The 20779-nt window shown below is 52.5% G+C and overlaps 1 protein-coding gene across 19 annotated transcripts in view; it reads right to left on the bottom strand.

Moving 5' to 3' along the window:
- Positions 1-249: 249 nt before the first annotated feature.
- Positions 250-20779, bottom strand: part of Sptbn5 (spectrin beta, non-erythrocytic 5) — a 40751-nt gene continuing 20221 nt past the window's right edge. For 6 of the 19 annotated variants that reach the window (XM_021725943.3, XM_078049758.1, XM_078049753.1 and 3 more), the window contains 36 exons: positions 20051-20254; positions 19732-19881; positions 19196-19300; positions 18671-18838; positions 17838-17987; positions 17530-17721; positions 17210-17305; positions 15626-15741; positions 15422-15536; positions 14645-14758; positions 14357-14478; positions 13963-14125; positions 13565-13753; positions 13211-13288; positions 12444-12616; positions 10224-10314; positions 9933-10079; positions 9243-9380; positions 8911-9167; positions 8533-8719; positions 8087-8299; positions 7097-7293; positions 6777-6981; positions 6322-6516; positions 5271-5426; positions 4781-4998; positions 4448-4637; positions 4063-4239; positions 3795-3899; positions 3408-3479; positions 3001-3087; positions 2778-2869; positions 2608-2693; positions 1696-1759; positions 1303-1446; positions 250-422 (listed from right to left, as the gene is read on the bottom strand). In XM_021725943.3, coding sequence (XP_021581618.2) covers positions 1338-1446; positions 1696-1759; positions 2608-2693; positions 2778-2869; positions 3001-3087; positions 3408-3479; positions 3795-3899; positions 4063-4239; positions 4448-4637; positions 4781-4998; positions 5271-5426; positions 6322-6516; positions 6777-6981; positions 7097-7293; positions 8087-8299; positions 8533-8719; positions 8911-9167; positions 9243-9380; positions 9933-10079; positions 10224-10314; positions 12444-12616; positions 13211-13288; positions 13565-13753; positions 13963-14125; positions 14357-14478; positions 14645-14758; positions 15422-15536; positions 15626-15741; positions 17210-17305; positions 17530-17721; positions 17838-17987; positions 18671-18838; positions 19196-19300; positions 19732-19881; positions 20051-20254 — 5121 coding nt within the window. In that variant the 3' untranslated portion in view covers positions 250-422; positions 1303-1337. Of the gene's footprint in view, positions 423-1302; positions 1447-1695; positions 1760-2607; positions 2694-2777; positions 2870-3000; positions 3088-3407; positions 3480-3794; positions 3900-4062; positions 4240-4447; positions 4679-4780; positions 4999-5270; positions 5427-6321; positions 6517-6776; positions 6982-7096; positions 7294-8086; positions 8300-8532; positions 8720-8910; positions 9168-9242; positions 9381-9932; positions 10080-10223; positions 10315-12443; positions 12617-13210; positions 13289-13564; positions 13754-13962; positions 14126-14356; positions 14479-14644; positions 14759-15421; positions 15537-15625; positions 15742-17209; positions 17306-17529; positions 17722-17837; positions 17988-18670; positions 18839-19195; positions 19301-19731; positions 19882-20050; positions 20255-20779 lie in introns of those variants that run through there. The other 13 variants (XM_078049748.1, XM_078049751.1, XM_078049749.1 and 10 more) reach the window with 13 other exon arrangements.

The raw sequence follows: 20779 nt of genomic DNA, 5'->3' as shown, positions 1-20779 counted from the left end.
CCTCAAGGAGCAGGGCATCTGCTTGGGTCACCCTTTCTAAGCAGAGTGGAGACCAGTGGAGTCCAGGGGTCACTAATGCTGTAGCTCTGGCCTTGCCTAGGTTAGCAGACTCCCAGGCTGACCTCTTCACCCATGCAGGGATCTTGAGGTGAGGCCACAGTCCAGTTAAGGGACTGTTTCTTGCCACATGGTAGGGGTTGCCAGACTTGGGATCAGATGAACCAAAGAAAGAGACTAGTAACAGTGAGATAACTAGCAGCTTGTGATCATGATGGGATACATCTAACAGGAACTGTCTATCCCAGAAGCAGCCAGGGTAGGGATGTCCTTGTGCTGATAGTTGTCACTGGTTCCCCAGATAGAGTCTTCACGTGGCACCTGGAGGTTTGGTATTGCCCTGGGGTTCACTTCAAGGCCCAGGCCTGTTGAAAGAAGAGAGAGAGAAAGAGAGATAGGAACTGGCCATCCCAGAATCTTCCCTGAGCAGTCATCAAGCTCTCTGGCCTCTCTTGGAACACTCCTTCTAGAAGCTGTTTCTAGAAGCTGACAGGCAACAACAGTTTTGTAGAAAGAATGGGAGGTAATTTCCTTGATTCTCATGATTCAACTTGCTATAGCTGCCAGACCTGACCAAGTGACTCTCAGATCCTTCTCTAGGCATGTGTCTGGAGTCACAGAGCAGAAAAAAAAAATGGCTATCCTGGTAGTCCCAGAATTCACTGTGTCTAGGACAAGTCCCTTCAGCAACACATCACCTAAACTTGGAACCCATGGGCTCTGCAGGAGTACGAGTGGATAATTACACCAGAGACCATAGCCAGCTGCTTCCTGTTATAGGGCACATGGTTGTATGTGACATACAGACTGATACTGGGCCTGGGGTCCCCTGAATGGAGGATTTCACACTGTCTGTCTCCAATCTCTCTCCCGTGATCTCCCACCTCAAGTGTCCTCTCCACTGATTTGGAGGTGGGAAAGATGTGGGTAAGGTAGTTATATATCAGAATTATGCTAGGATCTATAGGAGGCTGAGGACCTGCAAAAAAGAGTCTGTGTTTCTCTGCCTCAACCTGCCATGCTCTCCTAGCCTTTGCATTTCTTGCCCTTGGTCTATAATCTCAGGGAAATGCTGACATCTTGGCCCTTTATACCTCGGGAGCAGGGCTGGGAAGTCAGAGAGAATAGAGATAGAGCAGGGTATGAGCAAGGGCAGATGGTTTGGCTATGCTGCAAATGAACACCATTGTTTGAAGAGGAAAGAAGGGGAGCATTCTAGTAATGTGCAAGGGAAGCCTGGGATACCTCCTCCCTTGGGGCTGGCTGGAGCAGGAAAGGTCTTATACAGCCTCTGTGGCAGAGCTGGCCATCTGCTGGGTCTGGCTCAATGTGGAGGATGGGGCAGGCAGAGCCAAAGTGGAGTGAGGTTCTGGGAGGTGACAGTCATATCTGTGGGGAAAGAGAACCTTGTAGCCTGGGCTCTGCCATCACAACTGTGAATGGGGTTTGTACCCAGAGTAGGGGTGTAGGGCTTCCTATTTCCCAGGGGTAGCTGAAGGATCTCAAAGGCAAGGGACCCCCCCCCATACCCCAGCAGAATAGGTCAGAGTTCCAGGACCTTGAGTGTGAGAATAGCCTTGGTGCCAGTCACTGAAGCTCAGAATCCCTGCCCCCCCCTCACCTACTCAAGCATCCCACCTGAGCAAAGCAGTTGTATTCTCTGCCAGGAGTCTGGCCTTGGGTTCCAGGCTTAGATTCTGGGCTGTAGAGTGAGGGAAAAAGGACAGTTACCCTGGCCCAGACCCAAGCCATCCCAGGCAGCCAACTCCCCTGCTGCTCCTTCCTCCTGCCCCTGGAGGTTTTGCCGTGCTCTACTGAGCATCCCACATGGACAGTGAGGGTGAGCAGTTTCCCCAGGGCATCCTGTCTCCTGAACACTCAACATAGCCAGGAGAGGTGCAGCCTGGATGAGTGGGAGGTGCTGAAAACTGAAGAAACTTCAGTCTTTTGGGAATTGTGGGAAGAGGTCCACAAAGATAGAGCCCAGGGGAAACTGAGGAATGGGGCCAGGACATTCCCTGATCACACTGTCAACACAGAGCCTTGCTACAACCCAACAAAGGCTAAAATGGTTGAAGGGGGTGCTTTCTGGTGTTCCTCCTGGTGGTAGAACCGGGCTTGATCACTGTTCACAAGACACCTCAAGGAGGTAGCATTCAGAGGTGTCTGAGGATTAGAGAAATCCCTCAAGAGCAGATAAAGCAGAACCTGTAATATCCTTGACAGAACAGAATCCACAAGGATCCTGGCAGGAAGGGCTTGGGTGTGGGTTTCAAAAGTGGTAGACTACAAAGGGGGCGGAACAGGACTATGAGGCAGCTGGGGGTCAGATAGGCTCCACCTCCTGCCAAGTAGCCGCGTAACTTTAAACAAGTTACTTAACATCTCTGGGCCTTGAATTCTTTGAGGAAAGAAAATAAGTCCCAGGTATTTCTCAGGGGTTAGAAATACTTGATGTGAAATTTCCCAGTGCCAGTTGAACTGGGAGTTTAGGACCCAGGGAATCAATACCCTGCCCCTGCCATCACCAATCCTTCCCCATAAGCCTACCTGCTGCACTGCCCAGGGCTTGCCGCCAGCACTCAGCCTGCTCTTCAGATGGTGCTGCAAACAGGATCTCTTCCCCGTTGCTCAGCCTGGCACCCAAGCAGCCATGGGTCAAACTCAAACCACTGCCTCCAGCCCCTCAGCTTTATGGCTGCAGGTGGAGTCAATCTCACCTTAAGGAGAACACGTGCTTCCTGCCCTGGTAGTCCTTCATCTTCTCACACTGGGCTCCCTCAAGGTCAAGGGGGACAGTGGAAGCCACTTTCTGAAGAGAAATTAGGTACAGGGTAACTGTGGACATCTATGCTTTTCCATGGATTTCTTTCTGTCCTCTGACCCCTTGGCCTTGTCTCCAGCCCCCAAATTCCATTTCTTGCTCCCTTTGCTGTCTGGTACCTCTACTGCCATCCTCTCATCCAAGAATAACCTTAGAGAGCTGCCTTCCAAGGCCCCATAGCAACTGTCCCAGGAGCTGGCATCATGCTGTGGAGAGAGGTGGTGAGGTAGCACATAAAGGGGAGGCAACAGCCAGGTCTGGCCCCATCATTCGTCCAGAGCCCCCCAGGGGAAGTCCTGGGCTGCACCAAGGTCATTAGAACCAGGAGGGACTCTAACAAGGAAACCAAGAAAAGTAGGAAGAGAGGAGCAGCCCTACCCCTTCTGGGTGGGACAGAGGCTGTGAAGTACCTGAGAGCAGGGACTCAGTTGCTCTATCCAAATCCAAAAGCCAAGCCCCAGGTGGCACTTCTGAGCCAGAGTGGTTTTGCAAAGGGGGACTGCATGGGGAATTTTCTGGCACTTACCACCTTCCCCCCAGGCAGGAGCTGCTGCTTAAGCTCGAGAGACCCCTTCATGGCAGGGGTACTCTTTGTCTCCTGAAAAGATGGGATCAGCACAATGATCCTTTTCTGGAAGGTCCTCCTAACCTGCTCCTACTCTACTTTTTTTATTTCTAATGTCCCTCAACTCTATGGACAGTGTGCCAGCTCCTGCTGATTATTCCAGGGGATGGGTCCTTACCACCTTGAGTTCCTGGGCTCCTGCTGTCTGGCCATATGCTCCAGGGAGATGCTGGTGGTGAGGGGAGCCCTGACTTTCAGGCTTAGAGACTCTCCCCATGCACTACCCTCAGGCTCTGTTCTCCAGGTGTACAAAGCCTTTGCTTGCCCCTTGCCCCAGCGTCCCCGCACCTCTGTCATCTTCTGCAGCTGGGCAAACTTCTCCTTCTGAACTGCCAGCAGCTTTTCTAAATCCTTGTGTCTGTGGAGCAGCAGCTCTACATCTGACACTGAGTGCTAGAGAGAAGTGAGTCAGGGTAAGGTCCAGTTTCTTGGGTGCTGAGAGCCTTCCCTCACCCTCCGCAACCCAGCCTGGGTGACCAATGAGTGGAATAGCAGTAGGGTCTGTCCTGGGCCATGGCTGCCAGAGGACATCTGGCTCTGGGTAGTCTCCACTCACCCCAAAACTGGGCTCCAGCAAGAGGCCCTCCCTGGAAGCCAGCCAGGCATCTGCCTGTTCCACACCCTGCCTCAGCTTCTGCAGATCCCAGGTCTGTTTGAGGCGTTGCTGGCACAGGGTCCACTCTGCCTGGAGCTCCTGCAGCTGCCAATGCAGGTCCTGCAGATACTCTGCCACCTGAAAGGGAAGGACAGCTGCAATGAGAGCTAGGCACTCGTGGCTCTCCCACTCCAGGAAGGGCAAGAGAACCAAACTGAAAGCAGAGGGACCTTCCTCATTGTGGCCATTCTGTCCCTCCCGGGCCTTCCTGTACTGCTGGTTTTCACACCTGCTCAAGTTCCAAGGCATTGGGAAGTTGGGCTCATCCCACCCTCTATGCTCACACCTCCAGGGACATAAAGTGGCCATTTTCCACCATTTTCTGTCCTTCCTTTTGTATGTCCTGGGCTTGAAGGCAATGCTCCTGGATTTCTTGCTGCAGCTCCTCATGCTGCCCAAGAAGCTGCTCAGTCCCCACCATGTCCCCAGCCAGCTCCTGGGAAGACACCAGCATCTTCCTCTCCTGAGCCCATGCTCTGCAGGGAAAGAAAGCTGCTACCAGAGTTGGCAGGACAGCCTGGGGGACAAGGGCAGAGACAGTTCTGCTCTCCCAAATCCAGGATGACCGCCATCCCTCAAGGCAAAGCTGAACCAACTGCCAAGGCAGAAGACCACCTACAGTAATTCCCGGCAGTGCCCAAGGAAGGCATGGCCTTGGGCAGCCTGTGCCAGCTGCTGGTCCCACTCCTGTGCCTTCGCCTCCAGGGTGGCCCAGGCCTTCTGCACCTTGGCCAGCTGCGTGGCCAGGCCCTCTTGAGCCTCAGGGTGCCACTGTCCCAGTCTGCAGGTTTCCATCTGTACCCGTGCCAACTCCTTTTTGATAGCCGCCAGTTCTCTCTGCAACCAGAACACAAGATCAGCCCACAGTCTCCCCTTTGTACCCCCATTCATGCATGCTCCCCATTCAGAAGCCCAGGTCTCTCTAAGGAGCACCCTACATTCTGCTCTATAATCTGGGCCAAGTTCCAGGGCCCTGAGGGGGAAGGCCCAAATAGAATCCCTGGGTGGAGAGGACTCCTGTGGACCTCTGGGAAGGGGCTGAGATGGACAGATACACTTCTGGCCTCTGGGAGGTGCTCAGATGGGCAGGCCTTGGGCAAGGTCCTCACCTGCAGGCCCCTGTGCTGGGGCTGCAAGGACTGCACAGATGACAGGCAGTGGCTATGGATCTTTCCCTCAATCAGGGCAGTTTTCTCCTGCATCCAGCCCTGAAGCTCTGTAACTGCCTTCTCTAAGCCACGGACCTCTCGGGCTGCAACCAAGTTCTGGGAGAGAAAGGAGGCCCTGCTAGGGCTGCATTCTGTTCCCAGGGTCTCTTCTCCCTGAGACATGGCCTCTTCAGCTACCTCCTTTTGAATGAGGATGTAATGAGTCATCCATGACCCCCAGGAAATGTCCTAGACATGGTAGCTACACAATGAATGTGATGTTACTAGGGTTGAGAAGGAGCTTTCAGTACTCATCTCATGGGAGTGTGGCCCTGGAGTGCTTGAGGACACATCCATTCATGTAAAGAGCAGGCTGGTCTGTGGGAGGGTCTGGGCAGGCCACAGCTGTAGCATTTCTGCTGGGGCCAGGACAGGAGGAGTGGGTTAGCTTTGGAGCTGACTGCCCCAGGCCAGGATCCTTGGGCTGTGGGGTCAGTCAAGGGCTCAATGAGCTGGACTGCTCTCAGAAACCAGCAGCTATGGTCAAGAGCTAAGGTTCTGGAAGAAAACGGATTTCCTTAGTGAACAAACCCACTCAGAGCATTTAGATTTGGGGAGTGGGTGATGGAGAAGGGGGAGAACTTGGCACTGCAAGAGGAGAGAGCACATGGAGTTAAGTGTGAGACTGTTGAAGAAGAGAAGGGACAAGGTTTGTCTTATTAGAACTGAAGCCCATGCTTGGGAAAGGGAAAGGCTTCAATGGATTTAGAAGCTGGCCAGACACACTACCTGCTGCTTCTTGAAGCTGTCGATGGTACTAGGAGGAAGCCAGATCAGTGGAGAGAGCTAGATGGGGGGACTGAGGCCCCCACCTGCTTGTCTTTGGGAATTAGACCAGTGCACGCATGCACACACTCCACAGCTGATAGGGCTGCTTGTTTCTGGTGCTGGCAGTGAACAGGATGGGCCAGCCCCTTGGCTACCCTGTCCACCCTGGTCTGTGGGTGCCTACCTCTGTACGTACTTTGATTGTCCTGTCCAGTCTCTCCCAAGTGGCCTCAATGCGGCTCTTCTGGGCTTGAATCTGGGGATAGTACCTAGGCGCTCCTTTCTCCAGGGGCCTTGCCAGATCCTTCAGGGCCTGCACTTTGACCTGCCCCAGGCTCTGGATTTCCCTTCTGAAAGCATCAAACTTCTCTTCCAGCACCTGCAAGTTTGTGGAATCAGGTAGTGTCACTCTGAAGGTAGTGTCTAGAAGCCTGTGGAGCTCATGAAGAGCTTGGCAGGATCCAATGGCTACATAATCTGTCGGCCCTGGTTCTAGAACCACAGGGATCCTCCTAAAGATGCCCCTTCCCATTTCCTTGCTGCACCCCCACAGCATCCCTCTCATCCTCAAACACAGGCCTTCCTCACTCTTGCTCAGCCTGAATTCACTGTCCCCAGGTTTGCCCAGGACTGACCCACCTTGACACTCTCCAGGTCCTGCCCATAGTCCTGGGACTCAGCGATGGCCACCCTTGTGGTCAGCCAGGCATCGAGGAGCAGGGTCTCTTGCTCCAGTTGGTGGAGCTGTAGCTGCTCCTGCAGGCCCTGCCCCCTGCCCTCCAACCTCCGGAGCAGCTGCACGTGGGCCTTGCTCACAGCTTGCAGCTGAGCCAGCACCTTGGGGCTACAGCAGGAAGGACAGTTAGGACTGGCACCCTTCTGCAGGCTGGAGTAGCCAGCCTCAGCCACCTCGGTGGGGGGCACCCTTCTCCTCCCAGGAAGGTGTGGCTGTGGCCCACCTGTCTGGGTTCTGCCTGCTGTCCAGAAGGGCTGCTGACTGCTGCAGCTGCTTCATGCGCTGACTGAATCCCTCCAGGTCTCTCTTGGTGGCCTCCAGCTGACGCAGAAGGGCCTGTGTGGCCTCAGCACTCTGGCCCATGTCCTCACTGTCAAGGACATGGCCCCGTTCGGCCAGCCAGGATCCTGCTTCCAGGAGCTGGGGTGAAAACAGATCATTTTTTCCCTGGATGAAGACCCTGGGACTCCAGCCTGTGATTTGTAGCCTTGAGATTTAAAGCTGCAGTTGTCAGCTGGAATCCCCTGGTGGAGGTCCTCACCAACTCCCTAAGCCTGCGCCCCACCCTGGCAGATTCTCAACAGGTTTGGATGAAGTCTGAGCATCAGTGTGTCTTTTTCTTTTGTTTTCTTTTGAGACTGGATTTCACTATGTTGTCCAGGCTGGTCTTGAACTCCTGGGCTCAAGTGATTGACCCTCCCCTCCATCTTGGCCTCCTGAGTAGCTGGGACTACAGGGAACACTGCCACGCCTAGAGATCAATGTTTCCTGAAGGCTCCAGGTGATTCTTTTTTTCACACAAAGTAAAGACACTTTATTCTAGATTCTCAGGCATAGATTTTGTTTTTGTCACATGATATTAGAACAAGATTTTAGTCAATATTCCTTTCCATGTTTTTCCTTTTTACTTCTTATTACTTCATCTAATTTCTCTTCTTATACAAATGTATTCACCATTGTGAGGTAATTTAGGGAGAATCACAAGATGAAGTCTCCAGGTGATTCTGATGCAAAGCCCTGGTTGAGAACCACTGGTTTAGAAGAAACAGTGAAACAAAGCAAACAATCCAGTGGCCTGTTTTCTAGGGAACAGGCAGATGAAAGAACTTGGGACGTGAAACCTCTTAGTGGGGGAGAGAGAAGATGCACAGCACTTGGCCCTTGCAGGTGATTCTCAGGTCCAGCCCTCCCCAGCTGCGCTCCACCTTCTCACCTCCATCAGAAGCTGCTGGGCCTCCTGGGCCTGCTGCAACAACAGTCTCCTCCGTGCCATCTCTGCTTGCAGTTGGTCCAAGGCTGCCTCCAGCTGCTGCACCCGGGCAGCCACCTCATGGGCAGCAAAGTGCCCAGCCTGCACCAGCTTACGCCCTGTGCCTACCACCACCTGGGTCAGAGCCTTGTGGCTGCTCATTTCACTCTCCAAGTTCTGTGGAGGAGGAAAAATAAAATAAAAACAGGGATGCTCTGACACTTGGGGTGCCTCAAGGGTTGAGCCTGAAACCTCATGGCACCCCACAGACTTGTTCCCCTGTCTCAAGCACACAAAGAATCCATGGTGCCCTCCAAAGCAGGGAGAGCCTAGTTGGACCATAATGCATGTTCCTTATCTGTGAACCCTTCCCACTTTTGAAGGCAGCACCTCCCAGCATGAGCCAGCACCTGGTGCTTCTCCTGCAGGTGCCGCACAGCACTCAGGCTCTGGCCATAATCCTGGGCAGTGGCCAAGGGCAGCTTCTCCTGCACCCAGGCCATCTCCTCATCAACATCTCTGAAGAACTTTAAGAGGAGGCTCTGGGCCTCCAGGGCTGCCCTGCGCTCCTGCAGGGGCTCTCGAAGACTCTGCAACCTGCAGCAGGGGAGGGCAGAAGCAGGAGAGGAACATGTCATCAGAACTGAGCCTAGACTGTGATGTAGAGTTTACCCCCTTCTGTGACCCTCATCATGGACTGGGGGAAAAAATGAGAAGACATGAGCTAGGAAGACGGGGCGGGTGTCCCTCTAGGGAACGGAGGAAGAGGAAGAAACATGCTGATCTACCTCTGAAGCAGCTGTTGGGCCTGCTCTTCCACGTCTTTGGCGAGGCAGTAGCCATCCCGCTTGAAGGTCTGGGCCTGACCCAGTAGGGCCTCTGCCTGCCTGGTCTGCATGTCCAGGGCTACTTCCAGTTCCCCCTGTGCCCCCAGGAGCTTGCCTACCCCAGATAGGTTCTGGCCTGTGAAAGGGGCTTTCAGCTGGCCCTCAATGGGCTCCAGCCCGCTCTCCAGCTCCTCTACACTCTTCTGTAGATGTAGGACCTGGGGCAGAAATGACAAGGTATAAGGGGGAGACCAGAGCCCACCCAAATGCTCCATAGCATGTCACAGCCTCACCTCACAGGCCTTCTGCAGCTTGGTGACTTTCCTCTGGAAGTTGGCCTGCAGCTCAGCCCAGAGCTCTTCCAGTTCCTGAAGCTGCTCTTGAATGGTCTCTGAGGCTGGGTGGCCCCCATGAAGCAGTCTCTGCCCCTCCTGCATTCACAACATGACATATACCTCACAGACTCAGGACTGCTGGTACCACGGCCCTTGTATTGGCTTCAATGACCAGCCCCACAGCTATGTGATCTTGGGCAAGTTTCTCAGCCTCTCTGAGCCATATGTTCCTCATCCATATAGTGAAGATAATAATAGTAATTTGTTTAAGTGAGATAGAGTGTATGAAATACTTAGTAGGTCACTTTATGTCAGCCTGGAGTCGAGACCTGCCTTTGTAGGTAGAAAAGGAAATGTTTTTAAAGGTGTTATGTTTTGCTGCCTCTACCTACATAACTGCTTATCTGCACTTAACTGCACTTAACATGTCAAAATGTTACCTTTAAGATTATTGAAAAGTCACCACTTTTGGAGAGGGAACCCAGAGGAAGAACCTGCTGCATGCCGGTGCATGCCACTACATGTCAGTGCGAGGCACTAGCACAAGGAAAGCACTTGATGAACATCAGCTGTCACAACCATGGTTCCAGACCAGCTTCCAGGCTCTGAGGGGCAGTCTGTGGCCCCCTCAGCCCCATGGTGTCTCACCTTCTGCAGCTCCTGTTGCTGGGGAACACTCGCATCCAGCTCAGCCTGGAAATGCTGCTGCTTCCATAACTGTGCTTGCAGCTTGGCTGGGTCCTGCCAACCTTCTTCCAAAGCCACCAGGTTCTTCTCCCTCAGCCACGTGGCCAGCTAGGTGCATGGGGAGGATCAGGTTCTGCGGCCTTGGACTTTCCTCCCTTCCTAACTTCTGGGGTGCCCTGGAAGAAGGGTGACCTTTCCCTGGGGCATCTCCTTCCCCCACCCACAACTATTCCTGCTCCAAGAAAGGAGAACCTCGAGCGAATCCTGCAGAAAGGTTTGCAGCTGCTGCAACTCCTCCAGCTGACGACCCCGGATCCTTACTCGCTCCACCAGTGCTTCTTTCCTGCAGAAGGAGGGTCTCATAGGCCCCCAGTCTCACCCATTAGGACTTGGAGCTGCTACAGGTGTGTATATGCATGTGTAACATGTGCACATAGCCTAGAACATCTTTTCTTGGCATCACAGTCCTGAATCAGGTTTCCTTTGAAATCATGAAACATCCCCTCTATATTAGTGTTTTTTGTGAGTTGAGCTGTATCCCCTACATTGAAATTCTAGCTCCTGGAAATTCAGAATGGGACTGTATTTGGAGATAAGGTCTTTGAAGAGATAACCAAGTTCAAATGAAGTCATAGGGGTGGGCCTAATCTGATACGATAAGTATTCTTAATGAGGTCACAGAAACACCCAGAGAGGAAGGAGACCATGTGAGTCCAGAGGGAAGATGGCCACCTATAAGCCAAGGAGAGAGGCCAAGAAACCGACCCTACTGACAACTTGATCTTGGACCTCTAGCTTCTAGAATTATGAATAAACAAGTTTCTATTGTTTATACTACCCAGCCTATGGCATTTTGTTATAGCAGTCCAAACAGACTTATACAGTATCTAAGCCACTTTTTAATTATGCATTATTAGTAGTAAGAATATTTTAAGCAGCACTCCAAATGTAGATAGATAAAGATAGATAATATTTAACATAATTTATGATTATGACAATTTAACACTTGAAATGTAATATAGGTATATATGTTATACACCAATTTATGCATTTTATATATGTGCTTCTGTACCACTGTATTAAGTACATTGCCACATACATGAAAATAAAGATTGTAAATGAGACCTATAAGAGATATAGAAAAAGAGGTTCTCATATCCCTTCACCCCTGTAGACTCTGTACACTTCCCCACCTGAGTTCCCCACACTAGTGAGAGTGTGAACCCCACTGCCAGAGGCTATGGGGGGGGGTGGAGGCATAAATGGGTCTAACTGAAGGGAAACCTCCTCCTGAGGATGGCAGAAACCCCGGAGGGGACAGGTTGGCACTGTGCCAGAATCAGCCAGGCCTGCCAGGAGCCACCCAAGGTGACAGAGACCAGCAAACCAACATTTTCCATTTGTCATTTCAAACACTTCCTCACATAGGTGAGGTCCACCTGCAAGAATGGAGAGGGTACATGTATGACTGCTCGTGTGGAGCGACTCCACATTGTGCACAACAGGAGAAATGAGAAGTTGTGCTCCATTTGTGTACAATGAATCGAAAAGCTGTCTGCTGTCATGTGTAACTGATTAGAACTAATAAAAAATAAATTTAAAAAAAGAATGGAAAGGAGATGGGCTGGAATCACAAAATTAATAGGCCCTGGTGGGCTCTCTGGGAAGGATGGTCCTTGCTGATGTGGGGTCCAGCTTTTGGCCATATCTGCCTCAATCTTAAAGTTCAAGAGCTGGACGAGGCAGCAGAACTGGATGAGCTTTCATGAGAAAGAAGGCAGAGTCTAGTGTCTCATAAGTGTGAAGCTCATGTGTATCTGTGACTGAAATTACCTAAGTGTAAGAGATCTGCTGCCTGCCTGTGACTGAGATGCCACAGCCCCATGGAGACAGTATTTTAGCCCCTTGTAGGTTCAAGACTCCTCTATGACAGAGAGGAACTTGCCTCAAGTTCCACCTGTAGTGGGTGGCAGAGGAATCCAGGGCTGTCTGGCACTAGAGGGCTAATGCTTAAGCACTGTGCTCTGGTGCCTTCCCTTTCATTAGATTGTTTGCCCTCTAAGTTTCTAAGTGTGTGCTTTTTAGTAAAACTCCCTTTTAGGGCTGTGGCTGTGGCTCAGTGGAAGAGTGCTTGCCTGGCATGTGTGAGGCACTGGGTTCGATCCTCAGGATCATATAAAAATAAACAAATAAATAAATAAATAAAGGGATTGTGTCCATTAACAACTTAAAAAATATTTAAAAAAAGCTCCCTTTTATTTCAGCTGACTGAAGAAGGAAGTGGGATTACAGGCCAATACATTGCAGGCCAATGCAAGGCAGGAGGGGTGGGGACCGTAGCATCTGAGCTCAGCCCTTGGAACAGGCTGGTGAGCATGAGTTAAGGGTAGAATGGTAGAAAGGGAAGAGCTGGGATGCCAAGTGCCCATGCCAGCCCACCCACAATTCCCATCACCCCAGAGCTACAGGCACCTCAGGAGCATGGCCTGCCACTTGGTCAGGGCACTCTGGGCCTCTGGCTGTCCACCCTGCTGTAGGCTGTGGGCTGTGGCCTCCAGTGTGCTGATCTTTTCCATCTGTACCTTCAGGCCCTGCTCAAGCCTCTTGTGCTTCCATAGGAGGGTCTCCACATTGGCCAAAGAGTCCTAGGGGGAACAAAACCAGATGGTATTCACAGGGCTGTCCCCTCCCTGTCCTAAGCTATCTGCTCCTCACATTCCAGAGTCTTCCTGCTAAATCCTCTTCCACCAAAGAACTTGCTCTGTCCAAACCCATCTCTTGAACCTGTCAAGGCTGCTTCCAGCTTTCTCAGCCAGGGGCATTGGGTCTAGAGTCAATTTCCAGGTAGGCAGAACTTTCTCCCTCTCTTCTGCACTCCCAATGAGACTGTCAGCCTGGAATTATTTTCTGAGGTCTCTATAAGTTCCACTTGTCTGTCACAGGGTTTGGGAGGCGGTGGAAAAAGTGAAGGTCTGGGTGTGTGGGAAGAGAGGAGGGCAGTGATGAGGTGGGTAGGAGGGAGGCGAGGAGGGGACAGGGCCACAGGCTCACTTTCTAGCTCCCAGGGTATTCCCCAGGGTATGACCCTGGGTGCACAAGAAGCACTGATCGGTGAGTAACTGCTCAATGTCTGATGTGCTGGAGGAGGAGGAGGAGGGGACCCTTGGTCTGGAGAGCCTTGACTGGCTCGACTCCATCCTGCTCATGTACCTCCTCTCCAACTCCTGCTGGGCACCTACCCCAACACCCTCACTGATTGGGGAAACTTCCTGGCAGTATAGCCAACATTCCACCTTCTCCACAGAGCTCAGAAATAGCTGGTGAGAAAAGATAAGGCAAAAGAAAGTCAGCAGAGTGTCTAGTTGCTTCAGGGGAGGTGATCCTTTGAGGGACCACATGGGGAAACCAGGGGCCCAGCTCCAGGGATCAAGTCCATGCCAAGCCAATCCTGTTGTGGGCAAATTGAGTAGGGACGGGTGGGAAAGCCCTGGCTCAGTAGCCCTTCTGGCTTTGGCTCTGGAAAGCCAAAAAGACTGTGGGACCAGTGAAGACCCTGACAGTAAGGACAAGCTGGACACTGGGGTGGTACCTACCTGCAGCTCCAGGGCCTGCTGCAGCTGCCGCTGGTGCTCCTGCCAAGCTCCTTGCAGGCCACTCAGCTCCTGTTCTAAAGCAGCCAGGGCCTGCCGAATGCCAGGAGCTGATGGGTGCCCAGTTGCAAGGAGGCGTTGCCCAGTGCTTTGAACCAGACTGATGCTATCTCTCCGGGCATCTATCTCAGCCTGGAATGGAACTGGGCTCAGATCCTCCTGCAGGCTGAGGGCTGCAGGAGGCCCAAAGGAGAGAGGTGAGAAAGACAGCCGAGGGGTGGGACAGAAGAGGACAGAGGAAAGCAGGAGACAGAGAAAGGATGCAGGACAAATGGGAGTCAGGGAAAGAGGCAGCAGGGAGGAGATAAAGTCCAGAGAGGCACAGTGACCCTGCTGCTCACCTTGCGTGCCTGGTGCTCATCTAGCATGTGTCTGGCTCCTGCAGGGCTGCAAGGGGCACCTCGCAGGTCCATCTCAGCCCTCAGCCTCTGGGCCCAGACCAGCAATTCCTGCAGCAGTGCCTGGAGCTTCTGAGCTTGGTGCAGGGAATCCAGCAACTCCTTCCTACCCACAGGGCTCATCGGCTAGTCCTAGGCCACCAGTCCCCTCTTTCCCCATGCCCACCCACGTGGTCTCCTATCCCTTAATCCCCTCAGCACACAAGAGCCCTGTGCTGGGAATGAATGAGTTGGCAATACAGAATCTTAGGGGAAAACAGGAACTGAGGGGAAGTATAGAGACTAAGATTCTGGAGGGAATGGGTCAGTGAGGGAGTGAGGCCCAGGGGGTTCATACCACTTCTGGGCTCTGCTCTGGAGTTGCCACCAGCTGCCCATCATCTCTTGCTTCTTGTGACTGAGGCCATGGGCTGCCCCAGGTCTTCTCTGGCAGAGGTGGCCCACTTTGTGCTCAAGGGACTGCAGAAGAAGTCAGGGTCAGAGGCTGGGTAGGGGAGGCTCTGGCTGTGGAAAGCCCCTGGTGTGTGGCTTGCAGGATCTTAAAGCCCTTTCTGCCTCCTGGCTGCTAGAGACCACGGGAGGAGACAATCATGGCCTGGACCGACTTGTACCCCCAGCTACATACCTCCACCTGAACCTGGATGAGGTCCATTTCCTGCTCCAGCACCTTGTGTTTCCACATCAGCTTCTGAATGCTCTCCAGATCTTTCTGACCCTCTAGGGTCTGGATCAGGGATCCCTGAGGGGTGAGGGAGAGAGGCCATATTTATGGGTTTGACCTTAGATTCTGCCAGTTCCCTCACTGCAGAGGGCTAGGCAGCCCCACAGTGGCAATGTGGAAAGAATCCTCTTAGGTAAGAATTTTTCTATGTGTGGTGCTTCCTAATATTTTGTTTCTTTTGACTCCCATCCCTGAGGAGTTGGAGACCTTGGAGGAAAAGGGGCAAGCAGCACAGAGTCCTGGGTCTCTCTGTGTGAGGGTAACTGGAGGAGGAGGAAGCTGGGTGGGCCCAGAACAGGGCCCTGTTTCACGTGGGACTTCCCAGGTTGCACGTGACTTTACTTCCTTCTGAACAGCTTTTAGTGCCTATATCTGTGTGGTGGTTGAAATTACCCTGGCACAAGCCTCCTGTAAGGTTTTGGCTTGCTCAGGGGCTGGAGGAAACAGAGGGCGTGTTCTGGCCTCTAGTCCTATAGCACATCTGGGGGAGAAAATGAGCAGGTGGGCTGGCTGTGGAGCCTGCAAGTGGGTCTATAGTCTGTTGTTGATCCTTTATCAGACACCCCCAGTGGAACTCTGATGGGGCCAACCTCTAAATGCCTAGCTGAAGAGTGGAACACTGGGATACTTTAGGTCTACTTCCCTGACTCAATGCACAAGGGTCCCCTTTTTACTGCTTACCTTCTCCCCAATCCTCTCAGTGATGTCATCCAGCTCTCTGCACAATGTATGTATCTCCAGGGCCCCTTCAAGCTGCTGCTGATACTGGAGCAGGTTGCCTTGGAAACTCGCCCACCTGGCCAAGGGGTGGTAGTAAAAAGGGGAGCCTGAGATGGCTGTCTGCCCATCTCCTGGCCCCCCTGCCCTGCCCAGTCTGGGACTGGCCTGTTGTTGAGCTGACTTCGCCGCTGGCAGATGATCTTGACCTCCTCAGGGTCCTGGTTCTTGAGCTGCAGTGATAAGTCACTGATGCTCCTGATGTAGGTGTCACCCACTGTGTCCTATGGGGGAGGTGCAAGTAAGGCCACTGGTACCACCTGCTCAGAGCCCCTTCCTGGCACTTCAGTTGGCACTCAGGAACTAGGAGCAGTGTGTTTGAGGCACATGAAGCAGTTGCTTCCTTTCCTGTGGCAGGGCCAGAGGCCACCCCTGCCAGGAAGAGTGAATGATATCAGCTTAGAGTCATCAGCTCCAGAATCTCTCAGACCAGGAGATCCTCTCCCAGGGATCAAGACCAGAAGCTTTTAAAGTTAAAATGCAGGGGCTGGGGCTGGGGCTGAGTGGTAGTGCTCGCCTAGCACACGTGAGTCACTGGGTTCAAAGCTCAGCACGACATAAAAATGAAATAAAGATATTGGATCTGCCTACAACTAAAAAATAAATATAAAAAAGTTAAAATGCAGCTTGTTGGAATAAAAGAAGGAAAAAAATGGAGTAGAGGTACATGGTGTGTTCCAATCTTCTACAGTTTGGGTGTCCTGCCCTCAATGATTAGCCTGGGTTGAGGCCACTTCCAACTCTTTCCCTGCTATACCATCTGGCACAACATCTGTATGGTACAATTATACCACAAGCAAAGGACATGTCAGATTAGGCAATGCAGCCTTTGAAAACCATCATATAGGGCTGGAGTTGTAGATCAGTGATAGAGTGCTTGCCGTGCATGTGTGAAGCTGGGTTCTATCCTCAGCACCACCATAAAAATAAATAAATAAAGGTATTTTGTCTATCTACAACTAAAAATATTTTAAAAAATAAAAACCATCATATTTTTTTTTTATATCAAGGGGAGGAGATTAGCACATCTGAGTTCTAACAGCTGATTGTGAATACACTGCCAAATTGCTTTCTTCTATACCACATAAGAAAAATAGTTCTGGTGTAATTCATGGGGAGGGGATAAGAAGGGATGCTAAGATACTGAAGAAGTCACACTGAGGGAGGGATTGACTACCTCCTACACCCAGGTATATGCAATCTCTTTTAATTTTTTTCTGAAATAATTATAGATGCATAGGAAATTGTAAAAGTAGTACAGAGAGGCTCCATGTACCTTCCCTAAGCTTCTCTCTTGGTGACATCTTATGTGCTATGATACAATAATAAAACCAGGAAATTCACATCGGTGTAATACTATTAACCAAACCAGACTCAACTCAGCTTTCATCTATTGTTGCTGGTGTGTGTGTGTGTATGTGTGTGTGTAGGAAAAACATATGTCTGTGCAGTTTTTTCACAGGTAGAGACTCATATAATTGCCCCCCACCTCTGAGGCAGGCATGATCCTCAATACAGAGGTGAAGAAATGAAGTCCTGATCAGAAGGAAGCTGACTGCATGAGTGCAAGCGGTGAATGCAGAACTGACACTTGGGCCACACCCTTCTCTGTAGCCCATGCTTTCACTGCTCCCAGCTGCATTTCCCAAAGGGGGATGCTGTGCCCAACCCCTCCCTGGCAGAGTCCCTTACCCTGGCCGTGGCACTTCGGACCTCACGGAGCCTTCTCCAGAGCTGCAGGCAGTGCTCCAGGTCCTGGCCCAGGTCACCCGTGTTTACCATCATCTCCTACAGAGGCCAAGGGAGGGGAAGACAGCATGCTGAGCTCTGGCTCCAGGCACTCAGTCCCCTGGCACCAAGTACTGGGGTAGGAAGGGGCAGGTAGACGCTTTGGGACTACCTTCCAGGACAACCTCCTGTCAGGGAGCCAGAGAACCATGGGCCTGTGCTCCTCCCTGCCCCGATTCTCAGCCTCCAGCCCCCAGCCAGCCCCTGCTCAGCTGGGTTGCCACCTTTTTCTGGATCCAGGCCTCTGCAAGGTCCACTCTCTGCAGGAACTCCAGGAAGTTCCGCTTGTCTTCCAGGTCCCGGCCCTGGAGAGCCACCATCTGCTTCAGCTTCTCCCAGTGCTTCTGCAGCACCTGTAGCCTCTGAGCAACCTCTCCTGCCTGAAGGTGGCTCTGTGCCAGGAGAGCTTCCCCCTGCTAGGGAGAGAGGGGACAGAGAACTTGCAGGTGCCTTTCTTCCTGCCTGAGACCTTACCCTGGGTCATCCTGGAGTCCACACTTTAAAGCAGGCTATAACTTAGGGCTGTTGTTACCTTGGCAACTGAAGTCATGACCTGCTGGTGGACCTGGACCTCAGACTCAAAGGCCTTGTGTATCTGGAGGTGCTTCAAATAATCTTTCAGGTCCCTAGGAGGGATCAGCTCTCTCAGCTGCTGTGCCCGCTCCTGAATCCAGTCCTCAGCCTGGTGGGAGTGGAAACATAATTCTGTGATGCCCCAATCTCCAGGCTGCCCCCTCAGCTGAGACCAGGTGGTGGGTTACTGGCCAGGGCCAGGGCCGGCAGTGTGTGGTATATTAAATGGGTTCCAGAAGGTAAATTAGATGTCCCAGGCCTAGCTGGCTCCCAGCCACAGGAAGTGGCTAGGTGAGGGGGCTTGCGGTGGATCTCGCTTCAGAGATATGACCCCTACTCCTGGGACCCTGAACTGTTCCGCTCATTTCCTTGCCCCTTTGTCCTGGCCTGGCTAGCACTCAAGAAACAAGTCTCCATACACTTGCTTAGAATCAAATGTTCTGTCCTCCAGCATGGTGCCTGGGAAATAATTTAACTCTCCAAATCTCAGTTTTCCTCATTACAGGATTATGGTATAAAGGTCATCTCCTTTCTTCTGTGGTGCTGGAATTGAACCCAGGGGCCCTGAGCTACATGCCAGCCTTTTTTATCTTTCATTTTGAGACAGGGTCTTGCAAAGATGCTGAGGCTAGCCTCAAACTTCTAGACCTCTTGCCTCAACCTCTCTAGTAGCTAGGATTCCAGGCGTGTGCCACTGTGCCCACCTTGAAGGTCATTTTAATCTTCCAGATGTGGTCCAAATGGAAAGCACTTCCAGATGAGGTCCAAATGGGTGGTGGGTGGCCCTCTTACCTGGCCTGCAGCCCTGGTGAAGCTGGCTATCAGCAGGGAGGTCTGCAGGGCGTGTCCTCGGCTCTCTGCCAGCTCCTTCACTAGAGCCCCGTGCTCCAGTATGCTGTGAAGCAAGTCCTGTCTCTTGGTGCCTGGGAGCACCTTCAGCTGCTCACACAGAAGTGCCTCCTGTGGGGCAGAAGCAGGGCTACTGGTTTCTCACCCTGGGAGACTAGACTCGGACTAGCCCCAGGACTCACAGTCCTTTCTTCCAGAGTCTTGGAGTTTTTTCCCTCAGCCTAACATTGCCAAGGGCTGGCCAATCCGCTGCTCCCTGGTAACCATGTGTCATGAACAGAACCAAGCACCCACTGTGGCCCCTCCAGCATTGCCCACCTCATCCCTGACCCTCACTTAAGCCACACATACTACTCTGATCCATAGTTATATCAGTGCTGCCTCTGGGTGCTTGCCATGTCCCCCACACAGGACTCTCTCCCCATCCCCAACACTCTGACTGTGCCCAGGATTCCCCGGGTCCATCACCTTCTTGTCCTGGGCAGTCAGCACCTTCTGGAAGATTACATGCTTATGGATCAACTGTTCTACCTCTTCCACCGAGCTGCCCAGGGCACCGGTTTTCAGGGATATCTGGATCAGGCCATGGAAAAGTCAGAAGCCATTGAGGGCTCTCAGCCAGCATGCCCCTCCCTGTGCTGAGGCAGTGCCCCAGGGTGAACGAAGGGCCTGGCTGTGGCTGTGGCTGTGGCTGATGTAAGCACTGAGCACAGGCAGAGGAGCCACCAGTGTGAGTGAGAGCCTGGGTTGGAGCCAGCAATGCCTTGACTTCTGCACAAAGTGGGGAGTATGACCAATCTCCCTTGGGGCTTAGTCTGGGGTCAGAGATGGGGAGAAGAAGGCCTGAAACTGGCCTGGGGCCCAGTGCTCCACCCTGGCCACCTGAGAGGACTCACACACAGCCTCTGTGTTTATGTCAAAGAAAATGCCAAAGATTCAAGGGAAAGGGAGAAGTGGAGCGAGAGATAATGCCATGTGAGGTGGGACGTGCCCAGGGGACCTGCCTCCTGGGCCATGAGGATCTTCTCCAGGTGCTGGCACCGTCTGAGGAGGAGCTCTTCCTGCTCCACAGCCTGTAGCCTCTCTTGTTTCTGTGACCAGGCCCGAAACACATGGTCTCGCTCTTCCTGCAGGGCTCGTAGCCCATCCTGGACCTGAGGATGGGCACATGGAGAGGCAGGGCTGGGGATGGTGGCATGAACAAGATGGAAGTGAGTCCCAGGGGAAGCCTCTGAGGAGAGGCCTGTGTGCCATAGAGATCCCCAGGAACAGGCATGCTAGGTTAGGTCAGGGTAGGCTGGGAGTGCCAGGAAAGGGACCCACCTCCTTGGTGGGTGTCCCTATAGCCAGAAGTGCCTGCTGGCCCAACTGGGAGGCCTGCAGTCGTAGCTCCTCTCGGGACTCCAGCTCTGCCTGAAGCCATTGGTGAGTCTTGAGATTGAGCAGGCTGCTGCTGGGCCCCTGGGAGCTCTCTTCCGCCTGCAGTTCCTGCTTCATTCTGGCTGCCCAGGAAGTGTAGTCCCACACCTGATCAAGGAGATGAGGAAGAAGCGTGGGTGGCAGGGACCTAGGCACAGAGGCACAATTGTAGCCCACTGGAATACACTTGCACATTGAAGCCACCTGAGCTGTCCAGGGTTGGGGCCTCAGGTGCCTGGAGCTATTGACACCTGTTTTTCCATCCTCCCTGGTCCACAGAACCTTCCATGTGTGTCAGGCCCTCACCCTCACCAAGACTTCCTTCCTTCCTAAGCACTTGCTGCCCTCCTGCTTAGTATCCCTTGTCCTTCTTTACCATCTCTAAAAACTTTACCTGGAAAATTGGTGAGAGGAGATGGTTGGCAAAGGCTGCTGAGTAAATAGCTCCCTTGCTCTTCTAGGGCTGAGGCCTTCTTTGCCTCTGCAGCCTTCCCTGTCCATTGATGTCTTCCTGCTCTCCCACTCTAAGCTTCTGAGCTAACATTTACAGTTGTCTTCTATTTTTTTTTTTTCTGTAAGAGATTGAACCTAGGGGCACTTAACCACTGAGCCATATCCCCAGCCCTTTTTTAT

The sequence above is a fragment of the Ictidomys tridecemlineatus genome, chromosome 5 (genome assembly GCF_052094955.1).
Source record: "Ictidomys tridecemlineatus isolate mIctTri1 chromosome 5, mIctTri1.hap1, whole genome shotgun sequence".
Taxonomy (NCBI): Eukaryota; Metazoa; Chordata; class Mammalia; order Rodentia; family Sciuridae; genus Ictidomys; species Ictidomys tridecemlineatus.
Note: the sequence above shows the minus strand (reverse complement) of the source record. Positions and strands in the feature narration are given on the sequence as shown.